The 11,504-nt window shown below is 41.6% G+C and overlaps 1 protein-coding gene across 1 annotated transcript in view; it reads left to right on the top strand.

The window, feature by feature from the left end:
• The first annotated feature begins 382 nt into the window (after positions 1 to 382).
• The window catches only part of LOC112971903 (myosin heavy chain, skeletal muscle, adult-like), a 17,878-nt gene continuing 6,756 nt past the window's right edge, over positions 383 to 11,504 (top strand). The window contains exons 1-22 of the mRNA XM_026077791.1: positions 383 to 589; positions 678 to 821; positions 915 to 1,071; positions 3,526 to 3,553; positions 3,652 to 3,763; positions 3,853 to 3,945; positions 4,076 to 4,139; positions 4,231 to 4,329; positions 4,436 to 4,539; positions 4,623 to 4,761; positions 5,439 to 5,557; positions 5,652 to 5,801; positions 6,482 to 6,652; positions 7,009 to 7,318; positions 7,471 to 7,541; positions 8,336 to 8,423; positions 8,518 to 8,635; positions 8,965 to 9,088; positions 9,712 to 9,848; positions 9,953 to 10,208; positions 10,871 to 11,113; positions 11,332 to 11,499. Coding sequence (XP_025933576.1) covers positions 383 to 589; positions 678 to 821; positions 915 to 1,071; positions 3,526 to 3,553; positions 3,652 to 3,763; positions 3,853 to 3,945; positions 4,076 to 4,139; positions 4,231 to 4,329; positions 4,436 to 4,539; positions 4,623 to 4,761; positions 5,439 to 5,557; positions 5,652 to 5,801; positions 6,482 to 6,652; positions 7,009 to 7,318; positions 7,471 to 7,541; positions 8,336 to 8,423; positions 8,518 to 8,635; positions 8,965 to 9,088; positions 9,712 to 9,848; positions 9,953 to 10,208; positions 10,871 to 11,113; positions 11,332 to 11,499 — 3,102 coding nt within the window. The remainder of the gene's footprint in view (positions 590 to 677; positions 822 to 914; positions 1,072 to 3,525; positions 3,554 to 3,651; positions 3,764 to 3,852; positions 3,946 to 4,075; positions 4,140 to 4,230; positions 4,330 to 4,435; positions 4,540 to 4,622; positions 4,762 to 5,438; positions 5,558 to 5,651; positions 5,802 to 6,481; positions 6,653 to 7,008; positions 7,319 to 7,470; positions 7,542 to 8,335; positions 8,424 to 8,517; positions 8,636 to 8,964; positions 9,089 to 9,711; positions 9,849 to 9,952; positions 10,209 to 10,870; positions 11,114 to 11,331; positions 11,500 to 11,504) is intronic.

Here is an 11,504-nt window from a genome sequence, read left to right as displayed (position 1 = left end):
AAAGGATCTTTTGGAGACTCACCACTGGTAATTTTGAACAAGAACAGAAAGTGATTTGCTGTGGGTTTAGTTCTTCAGTGTATCAGTACAAAATTGGCCAGAATCCCACCAGTATGATAATATTGCAAAATTGTAATCAGTATTAAAAAATCTGTTCATGATAACAAGACTAAATTCTAAGTGGGATGTAGGTACTCAAGACTTCAAATCAAAACTAACTCCCAAAAGATGTTATTGAAAATTTAACATTAATTTAAATATTGTAAAGATAGAAACTGTAAGACATTTCCTCACTGGCACAGAAAACTACTGTCTAATTGGTGGTGAATTTCTTCCTTCCTCCCAGAGTCCTCTGCTGACGTGCTTTCAACAAAGTGCAGGTATGGCCTCTGCAGACTCTGAGATGGCTGTCTTTGGGGAGGCAGCTCCCTACCTCCGAAAGTCAGAAAAGGAGAGAATCGAGGCCCAGAACAAGCCTTTCGATGCCAAATCATCAGTCTTTGTGGTACATGCTAAGGAATCCTTTGTGAAAGGGACAATCCAGAGCAGGGAAGGAGGGAAGGTCACTGTCAAGACTGAAGCAGGAGAAGTGAGTAAAATGCAAGGCTTCAGAGCAGCATTTAATTCTCACTCTGAGCTCTTAGCTGACATGCATGGACCTCTCATTTCCTTGTCAGACTCTGACCGTGAAGGAAGATCAAGTCTTCTCCATGAACCCTCCCAAGTATGACAAAATCGAGGACATGGCCATGATGACCCACCTCCATGAACCCGCTGTGCTGTATAACCTCAAAGAGCGTTATGCAGCCTGGATGATCTACGTAAGTACCAGCAGCAGTCCTCCTGCAACTAGCTAGGAAGAACTGCTACGCTAAGCCAAGCGAAAGCCAACTTGCTGTCTCCCTTCTTTACAGACCTACTCGGGTCTCTTCTGTGTCACTGTCAACCCCTACAAGTGGCTGCCGGTGTACAACCCGGAGGTGGTGTTGGCCTACCGAGGCAAAAAGCGCCAGGAGGCCCCTCCCCACATCTTCTCCATTTCTGACAACGCCTATCAGTTCATGTTAACTGGTGAGTAGTTGGTATCTCTTCAAATGAAATTGCAGTGAGTACAACAGGGAAAATCTTTTATTTTTTTCTAGAGGTATGTTGTGAATTTTTTGAGAATTGGGAGTTGTGTATCTATGATGTATGCAAGCTGAGGGAACAGGAATGTCTACATTTAAATGAGATGAATGGCAAAGAAATAATACTGAGAATGCAGCAGAAGGAATTCTAGAAATTCAGTTCTAATTCCATGGTAAAAAGTATGAAGGAAAGCAGAATAAGCAATGCTACAGGAATATGGGTGCTCTATCCTAACAAAAAGCATAGAATCAAACATTACTAACATAATATCAATTTCAAGAAGTAAGAAAATCACTATTTTGAAATTCTAAATTCAAAGAAGTGTACTACTAGAGCTTTTTTACAGCCTTATAGCCCCAGGTAATAACAGCGATTGTCACAGGTGAAGGAAGCTAAGGGAGCCTAAAAGGAAGGAAACATAATAGTAATGAAGGTTTTATATTCCTCCATGTTGGCTAACTAGGTGTGATGCCAAAAAGTAATTTTTTAATATAACTTTTACGAGGACTTCATGGATCAATTAGTTGGGAAAAGTGTTTTCAGAGAAAATAAGCCCACAGCAGAAAAGAAAAAGAAAAAGAAATAATGTTCATTATGGAGGTATTTAGGGAAAATTCCCTTTCTGGAATCCATTCTTAAATGAGTATCATCAGAGTGTCTCTCTCTAACTGAAGTGCCTTTAGGAAGACAAGACAGAGCAGAACACCAAAAAGAGAGCCAAAAATTGTCATGATCAGATGGAATTCACCCGTAAGTCCTAAGAGCTCATGGATGAAATAGCTGTAGTATTAATGGTAGTGTGCAACTCCTTAAAACTGACTTGTTACAAGAGGACTAGAGGTTGACTAACATGATTCCAATTTGTAAGAAACATTTYGCCATAGATTCAGGGAACTCCTACCAATAATCCTGACACCCATACTAGATAAATTAATAGGAGGTACAATAAAGTACAGAATTATTAGACACATCAATGAATATGATATTTTGTGGAAAAGTTTAAATGTTTATTACAATGGGAAGTCATTCTTCACCAAACTACTGCAGTTCTTTCAAGGAGTCAGCATGCAAACAGGCAAGAGGACTCCAACTGTTACAGGATATTTGATCTCTAAAAGACATTCAACAAAGTCTCTTACGAAAGGTTCTTAAAGAAAGTAAGCTGAGGTAAAGGGGAAGATGCTAACGCAAATAAATAACACCACAGAAATCAAGAATTTTTACAGTGGAAGGACCTGTGTTAAATAACAGATTTATAAATGAACTAGAAAAGYAAGATTTACTTTCTGAGAATGAAAGATTGCCAGAATAATTGGCCATGAAATGGATATTACCTCTCAAGAATGAGATCTCAGGCTTACAATAAACAATTCTACCTAAACATTGGTTCAATGCTCAGTAGTGCAGAAGGAAACAAAATGAATATTAGGAATTATTAGGAAAAAAAAGAACTGAAAGAGCAACAGTGCTATGATATCATATTCTGTAAATCAGTGGAATGTGGACATCTTCAATAATATAGGTATTTCTAGCTTTCCCATGCTAAAAAAGGAGATAGTGGAACTGCAGAAGTTTCACTGAACAACAGAACAATGTTCATAGATAGGGATAAAATTCTGTATGGAAAACAATTAAGTAGATAAGGACACTTTGAGGATGAAGAAGAGAAAACTGAGGGGAGACATGACAAGAATTTGGAAAATAAAGAGTGGTATAGAAAGAGTTGATAGACATCATTATTTCCATCTGTCTTGCAGTAGAATAACTAGGAAGCATCAAAAGAAAGTAGCAGTTGTGAAGTTAAAAAAAAACAACAACAAAGAATGTCATTCATAGCATAAAATATACTTAAGTCTGGGAAATTCTTTGTCAAAGAAGATTATGAATCCTAAAGCTCTATGCTAATCAGTACAGTAGCTGAATTCATACAAAGTCTACCCCAAGCAGTTACATACAATTTTTCATGAAATCCTTGAATTCTGGTGGGCCATTGCCCTCATCTGAAAAATCTCTTGAGCCCCCCAAAATCATCAATTCATGTTACTTTACAATTTTCTGTTATTTCAATCATATTAACACTACAAACGGAATCTTTGGTTTTGGTGCTTTCTCATATACGGGAATAATAATCTTCATTGAAAGAGTCTTCTTTGAAAAAGAAGCTAGTATAATTGATCTCATATCCATATCTGTATTAATCCGTATCAGATTTCATTTATTATTGCTAGGAACTTCAAAGATTCCTATGGGGAATTAAGTGCCAAATTCCCAAGGCTTTTCACCAGGAATCAGCTATCTACTGTCCCTGCACCCTAAGGAAGCTTCATTTCATAGTTTATTTCACTCACAGCTGCTGACCGGCACTAAGAAAAATCTTCTTATCTCTGTCTTTCACAGATCGCGAGAATCAGTCAATCCTGATCACGTACGTACATTGCCTGCTCGGGTTCCTGCTGGGCTGCTCTGTGCCAGGGGACCTGCTGCCTGACCATGCGTTCTCTGCTTCTCTCTCTGCCTTCCCAGCGGAGAATCSGGTGCAGGGAAGACTGTGAACACAAAGCGTGTCATCCAGTACTTTGCAACAATTGCAGCTAGTGGGGAGAAGAAGAAGGAGGAGCAGTCTGGCAAAATGCAGGTGAGGTAGGGGGGGACGGACTGAGCGCTTGGCCTGCAATTGCCGCATAGATTAAACACTGTAACTTAACAATACTTATCATGTTGTAGGGAACGCTTGAGGATCAAATCATCAGCGCCAACCCCCTGCTGGAGGCCTTTGGAAATGCCAAGACCGTGAGGAATGACAACTCCTCACGCTTTGTAAGTTGTTGCTTTGGCCAAAATCTCTCCMTCTCCTTMCAAGAGCAATGATGGGCCTCGTGCYGYTCRCACTGAAGGAGAYRGCAATGGAATGCAGCTAGGCTGAAATGCTTCTTTTTTCCCTTGACAGGGCAAATTCATCAGAATCCACTTTGGGGCCACAGGGAAACTGGCTTCTGCTGACATTGAAACATGTAAGAGACCTTCCTCCTCTCAGCACCTTCCTTCCTGCCTTCCTGCTCTKTGCAYTGTCTTGGGTGTAACTCTTTCCCTCTTCCTTGCCAGATCTGCTGGAGAAGTCCAGAGTCACTTTCCAGCTCAAGGCGGAAAGAAGCTACCACATATTTTATCAGATCATGTCCAACAAGAAGCCAGAGCTAATTGGTAGGAAGGCTCATTAACTTTTTTGGAGGAAGATCACTGAGCAACAGCTCACTCTACTACCTAGCTGACAAAACTAAGCCTCTTTCCCACCTATTCTTGTGTTCAGACATGCTCCTCGTTACCACTAACCCATATGACTACCACTTTGTGAGTCAAGGTGAGGTCACTGTTCCCAGCATTGATGACCAGGAGGAGCTGATGGCTACAGATGTAAGTATGATAAAGGAAAAGTTTTTTATTAGGGTTCTTAGGCTTACTAGGCAATGTTTTTACTTTACTGGTTCTGTCACCAGAGTGCCATTGACATCCTGGGCTTCACTGCTGATGAAAAGACGGCCATTTACAAGCTGACGGGGGCTGTCATGCACTATGGGAACTTGAAGTTCAAGCAGAAACAACGAGAGGAGCAGGCAGAGCCAGATGGCACAGAAGGTTCTTTGAACTGACATCTTAATAAAAAACTGAGTTTGTGAAAGATAATCTTTTAGTTAAGACAAAACCCCTAGCTTACACAAGCAAAAACTAAGAAATGATTATTTTAGTCTCCATGAAACTGTGAAGTGGATTCTCTGATTCCTGACCTCTTTTACTGACACTCCTTCATTTAGATTTTCTGTGGGCTAGTTACATGCATTTTGCCATTTAGTATGCACAGGGTATTGATGTACATCTTTAGGAAGCACCCATTCCCCAGGCTCTCCCTCCTTGCATACACAGGCTCTAGAATCAGCTTTGAAATGTACATACTTCTGTTGGTACTGCAGGTCATGCCGTATTTAAATAGAAGTGATTTTTTAGAGCTGGACTATGTGTCCAATTTGGAATCTTCATGTAATTTTCAAGAAACAGTTTTAAAAAAGATTATTTCAGTTTATATATTGAGTGAAAATATTCAAGGAAAGGTTTCTTGCTGACACCTACTTTCAAAAAATACCAACATTAGCTTTCACAGCTTTCATGCCTTCCATATTTCCTCTGTGATAATAGACTAAATGATTTGTATTTCAAGAACTTTGAACATTGAAATCATCTCTGAGAGACTCCCCTATAGATCAAATTCCAGCCATTGTCTAATTATCTTTTTTTTTCCCCTCTCTCTTGTCATTCAGTTGCTGACAAGGCTGCCTACTTGATGGGTTTGAACTCAGCTGACATGCTCAAGGCCATGTGTTACCCCCGAGTCAAGGTTGGAAATGAATTTGTGACCAAGGGTCAAACGGTGGAACAGGTAAAAGAACTGGTGACTAGGAACACATGGTTCAAACCCCAGAATTTCTCTTCAGTCTGTGAAGTAATTTCTGTGCATTTCCCATTTGCTTTAGGTGCACAATGCTGTAGGTGCTTTAGCAAAAGCTGTCTATGAGAAGATGTTCTTGTGGATGGTTATTCGCATCAACCAACAGCTGGATACCAAACAACCCAGACAGTACTTCATTGGTGTCCTGGACATTGCTGGCTTTGAGATCTTTGATGTAAGGAACAAGGATTTCACAGCAGCTTTATGGAAGGGACAACGGGGGTTAGGAAAATTCCAAGACTTCTTTTTATCAAGAACCAGAGACTTCCTAAATTCATTTGTCTACCTTTTCCCCTGACCACAACATACAATGATAAGAGGTTTCACTGTTGAACAGGTTGGCCTTCTCAACAGTCAGAACCCAAAAAGCTTTTAGATGTATCAGAACTTCCATACCAGAGCATGGAAACATCCAGAGCCAACATCTTAAGAGCAGAAAATTTTTTCAGTGGGGAACTGAGGCAGTTTTTGTGGCTGGAGAAGTCAGAGTGCAGTAATAAACTTGTTCTGCTAGGTGTGCTGATGTGGTTTACCAAAAATTGTTTTAGAATTAAGGGATTCCAAAGAGATAAGAGATAATTAGCATTAAAGTGAGAATAATAACTAAAAGATACCTATTATATTCATAAAAGAATATTAACAGAGAAAAAGATCTCTAATTACACTGAATTAGAAATCTTTTCTCTCTTCAGAATGCAAGTACAGTCTCACTAAAAAAATTCCAGGAAAACATATAGGGAAGGGTCCATGTATTTAGCTGGACAGACTTATGAATATTTAGAACAGCACAGGCAAAAGCCCTATGGTCAGTACGGTGCCTTGAAAACTTTGAATCTTTTTTTTTACATTTGGCAGTTCAATAGCTTCGAGCAGCTCTGCATCAACTTCACAAATGAGAAACTGCAACAGTTCTTCAACCACCACATGTTTGTGCTGGAGCAGGAGGAGTACAAGAAGGAAGGAATTGAATGGACATTCATAGACTTTGGGATGGACCTGGCTGCCTGCATTGAGCTCATTGAGAAGGTATCCTTCCTGTTCAGGTGCACTCATGTTGGGAATTCTGTAGTTGTTGAAGGATACATAATGCATTTGTCTATATTTGGATTAAAAAGTTAAACTTCAGTTATTAGAGTTCAGAACTATTGCAATTGGCAATGTTCCCAGCAATCATGAAAAGCATTTCCATGAGTTAAGATGAAACATCAATGCGGAGAAAAGATGAGTTAATTTTCTTTCACTTATTGTCCAGAAATGCAGAGAGACAACATTCTCCTCTGATTTGTTTTGCAGTTTCTTGTCTTGTATGCAGCCTTTTTCACACCAAAGGATGGATGATTTCTAATCTGGATTGCCCTCTTGTCTGTTGTAATATCTTCCAGCCTATGGGCATCTTCTCCATCCTGGAAGAGGAGTGCATGTTCCCCAAGGCAACTGACACCTCTTTCAAGAACAAGCTCTATGACCAGCATCTGGGCAAGTCCAGCAACTTCCAGAAGCCCAAGCCTGCCAAAGGCAAGGCTGAGGCTCACTTCTCCCTCATACACTATGCTGGCACAGTGGACTACAACATCACTGGCTGGCTTGAGAAGAACAAGGACCCGCTGAATGAAACTGTCATTGGGCTGTACCAGAAATCATCTGTGAAGACACTGGCCTTACTCTTTGCCAACTATGGTGGAGCTGATGCAGGTCAGCTCTGAGAAAACTGTATTTTTAGGGGGGACAACACCAAAAGGGAATAAACCAGGAAACAATCAACACTTAGAGTAGTTTTCTATTCTGTAGTATTCAATATGTAACATCAATATTTTAATATTGTTTTACTTTTCTTCCATTTGCAGARGCTGGTGGTGGCAAAAAGGGTGGCAAGAAGAAAGGTTCTTCTTTCCAGACTGTCTCAGCTCTTTTCCGGGTGAGTACAGGTTTCGTAACTTTGTCTCTTTTTACTTGAATAAAAAGGAATTTTAAATGTGAAGAGTAAAGCTATAATCTCTTGGAGCCTTATAGCCGAAGGCTGAAGAAAATTATGTGCTACACCTCCAGTTACTTTACATTTAACTGATGGACTAGTCTGTTCTTTTTCCATATGGAATAACATTCTTCCATTATGATGTCAAAAGAGAAACTCCTACAAATGGTGAGGCTGTTGTCACACAGATCTTTCTTCATACACCTTTATTTTTAACCTGAATCTGATGTTGTAACAGATCAATTTCTTTCAGCTATTGTACAGAATTTAGAATGTTTTTCCAAACCAACATTGTGGGTTTTTTGAATATTTTCAGTACTGCTAACATATACCATTCAGAAATAAAAGAGCAGCTCTGAAAAACAGTGAGGCTTGCTTTAAGATCATAGCATGTAAAAGCTTAACCATTATATTGATTCAAGAGGGCAGGCATAGAGAATTGTTCATTGCTTTCAAAGTTATGAGTCTCAGCATACCAAATGAGTTATAAATCCCAGATTTTGTAAAAAGTAAATTATGATGACTCAGTAACCAAATTATATGCCTTTTTGATAACAATGTTCAATATCCAAAGAAAGAGGAAGGCTAATTTTTTTTTTTTTACCTTCAGATGGCAATTTTACATTCTAGTGTAAGTCTCACATATGATTAACTCTTTTCCATGGATGACATATGTGTAGCTGCAGGGATGCAGCACTTTCATTGGTTGATCTAAACTTTACCTCATGATCCTACAGGAGAATTTAAACAAGCTGATGACAAATCTGCGGAGCACTCACCCCCATTTTGTACGCTGCATCATCCCAAACGAAACAAAAACACCTGGTAAGGGGATAAAGCAGGAGGAAAAGTTGAGCCACAGGAGCTCTTCTCCAGAGAGCCCAGCAAGGGGGCAGTCATTAATGGTGTTGCTTGTTAGGTGCCATGGAACATGAGCTGGTGCTGCACCAGCTGCGGTGCAATGGCGTGCTGGAAGGGATCAGAATTTGCAGGAAAGGATTCCCCAGCAGAGTCCTCTATGCCGACTTCAAACAGAGGTAAAAGCGCTCCACCTTTGGCCCATTCCGCCCAAGCTGAGCAGCCTGAGCATCCGAACCTACTGGAAACATTATACTTTAAAGTGGTACTGAGCAGTAATATAAAAGAGTTTCACTATCAGTTCATGATGGTGTAATATTGCTGAGGATCAGGATTACCATGCCTTCTGATTTAACAGTATGAAAACTTTCTACAGCCTGCCCTGAAAGGATGAAGCGTTCCGAGGCAGCAGACTGTTTCGGTCAGAGAGTCTGAGAAGGTGGTGCGCTTCAGACATGGTGGTGGTCGGGGTGACGGGGATTTATTCATGTTCTGCTTTCTCCTACAGGTATAGGGTGCTAAATGCAAGCGCTATCCCAGAGGGACAGTTCATTGATAGCAAGAAGGCTTCAGAGAAGCTCCTTGGGTCCATTGATGTGGACCACACCCAGTACAGATTCGGTCACACCAAGGTAGAAAGAAACTCCTGGGTTCAAAGACTCTGTCAGAGAGCAGTGAGGGCTGACTTCTCCCTCTGGGACAGGGTTCCAAGACTGATGACACAGATGGCAGGACAGGGGTCTCACCAGGCAGGGCTCATCCCCCCGGGTACTCAAGCAAGGCAGACCCAGGGATGGTAGTCAGGTTCAACCAGAAGTCCATGCTGTCAGGCAAATCTGCGGCAATGAGGAAGGCCTGAAGGGAAGCCAGAAAATCAGTCTGTAGGTCAGGTGGGGATAACCAGGGTCAGGCATAGTTCAAGGATCACCAGGCAGGTCTGCAGTGATGAGGTCAAGCCAASAAGTTAGTCTGCAGGTCAGAGTCCAGATCAGTGGGGTCCGTGGCTGGGCGCCGGCACTGCTGTAGCTGAACTGGAGACCCGTATTTGTACAACATAGCTCAGGCGAAGACTGGAGGCTCAGGGCTCTGCTTAAATGGTCTCCTGGGCCTATGGGCAGAGGGTGCGGGTAGAGGCTGCAAGTGAGGCTGCTCAGGGCCATTAAGGCCTATTAGTGCACTCACAGCCCTCAACAGACTCTGTCCCTGTGTTTTGCACTACCTGAGGTTGATGTGCTACAATGTTCCCTTTCTCAAGGTGTTCTTCAAAGCTGGCCTAATAGGTCTTCTGGAGGAGATGAGAGATGAGAAGCTGGCAGAGATTATGACCATGACACAAGCCAGGTGCAGGGGCTTCCTCATGAGAGTGGAGTATCAGAGAATGGTGGAGAGGAGGTACACATTCCTCACCTTTAATTTGTTCTTGTGGTACTTGTCTAACTGAGTCTCAATTCATCCTTCCCCCAAGGTATGTAATAGGCATATGAATCATATTTCAGGGATTCCATCTTCTGCATCCAGTACAATGTTCGTGCATTCATGAACGTCAAGCATTGGCCCTGGATGAAGCTGTTCTTCAAGATTAAGCCCTTGCTGAAGAGTGCAGAATCAGAGAAGGAGATGGCCAACATGAAACAAGAGTTTGAGAAAACCAAGGAGGAGCTTGCAAAGTCTGAGGCAAAGAGGAAAGAGCTGGAAGAGAAAATGGTGACCTTGCTGCAGGAGAAAAATGATCTGCAGCTCCAAGTGCAGGCTGTGAGTATCACCATTTATTTGTCCACGGGAACAGGGGTTTGCACGATCACATTATTCTCTGGCAAACAAAGGCTGAAAAGCAAAACTCCATTTTGTCTGAGGGCATCACACTTATGTAACTCTTTGAAAAGGGAAGAACTCTACAGTATATTCTGTGATTTTATGGGAGAAATAAATTCTTCTTTCTCCAAGAAATTATTAAATACCATCAGACACAGCATGACTTCAGAAATTAAAGCTAAGCTACATTGTTTACAAAGGGAAAAGATGCTAATGCTTCTTTAGGGATAAATAAACAATTTCAGTGACTATTCTTATGTGGTGCACAAGAATATCTAAGTATCTCAAAGAAAATTAAAGACCTCTTGAGCAGATTTTAAAAATTAAAAAAAAAAAAGAAGAAGAAGAAGAAGAAAGGGTAACCTGATTTTGTTCTTATTTTTGACAATAACATAGACAAAACAGGTCAGAGAAAAATAGTCCGGAATGTTCTTTTCAGTTGGGAGGAGATAGAAAGCTCCACAGAAAAAGAATGAGGCACACTGTTCAGTTGTTTGGACGGAAGGCCCATTTCAGCCTTCATTCTCACACATGCCTACTTAGTGACAGAGCTGAGAAACTTCCAAACCTTATCACGCCAGAAAATCTCTTTTTGCCTCCAGGAAGCAGATAGCTTGGCTGATGCTGAGGAAAGATGTGACCAACTCATCAAAACCAAAATCCAGCTGGAAGCCAAAATTAAGGAGGTGACTGAAAGGGCGGAGGACGAGGAGGAGATCAATGCTGAGCTGACAGCCAAGAAGAGGAAACTGGAGGACGAGTGTTCAGAGCTGAAGAAAGATATAGACGACCTTGAGTTAACGCTGGCCAAAGTCGAGAAGGAAAAACATGCCACCGAAAACAAGGTACAGACATGGGGATTAAAACTAAGGCTCGAGGAACAGATGTGTCTCCCACAGCCTGGTATCCCTAGCACACTGCTAGTTTTGCAACATGCCAGCAGGATAGGTGGGCAGCCCAAAGGGAAACCAAGCTCCTGACTGAGCATTCCAAAGGGAAAAGGTGACTGCATGAGCAGTCGTGTTTTCTGCCTGGTTTTTGGACGCTTGCTCATCATGTGCAGGTGAAAAACCTCACTGAGGAGATGGCGGCCCTGGACGAGAACATTGCCAAGCTGACAAAAGAGAAGAAAGCCCTCCAAGAGGCCCACCAGCAGACACTGGATGACCTGCAGGCAGAAGAGGACAAAGTCAATACGCTGACCAAAGCTAAAACCAAGCTGGAGCAGCAAGTGGA

This window comes from Apteryx rowi, unplaced genomic scaffold, assembly GCF_003343035.1.
Source record: "Apteryx rowi isolate R43461 unplaced genomic scaffold, aptRow1 scaffold_1122, whole genome shotgun sequence".
Lineage (NCBI taxonomy): Eukaryota > Metazoa > Chordata > Aves > Apterygiformes > Apterygidae > Apteryx > Apteryx rowi.
This window is presented reverse-complemented; position numbering and strand designations above follow the sequence as displayed.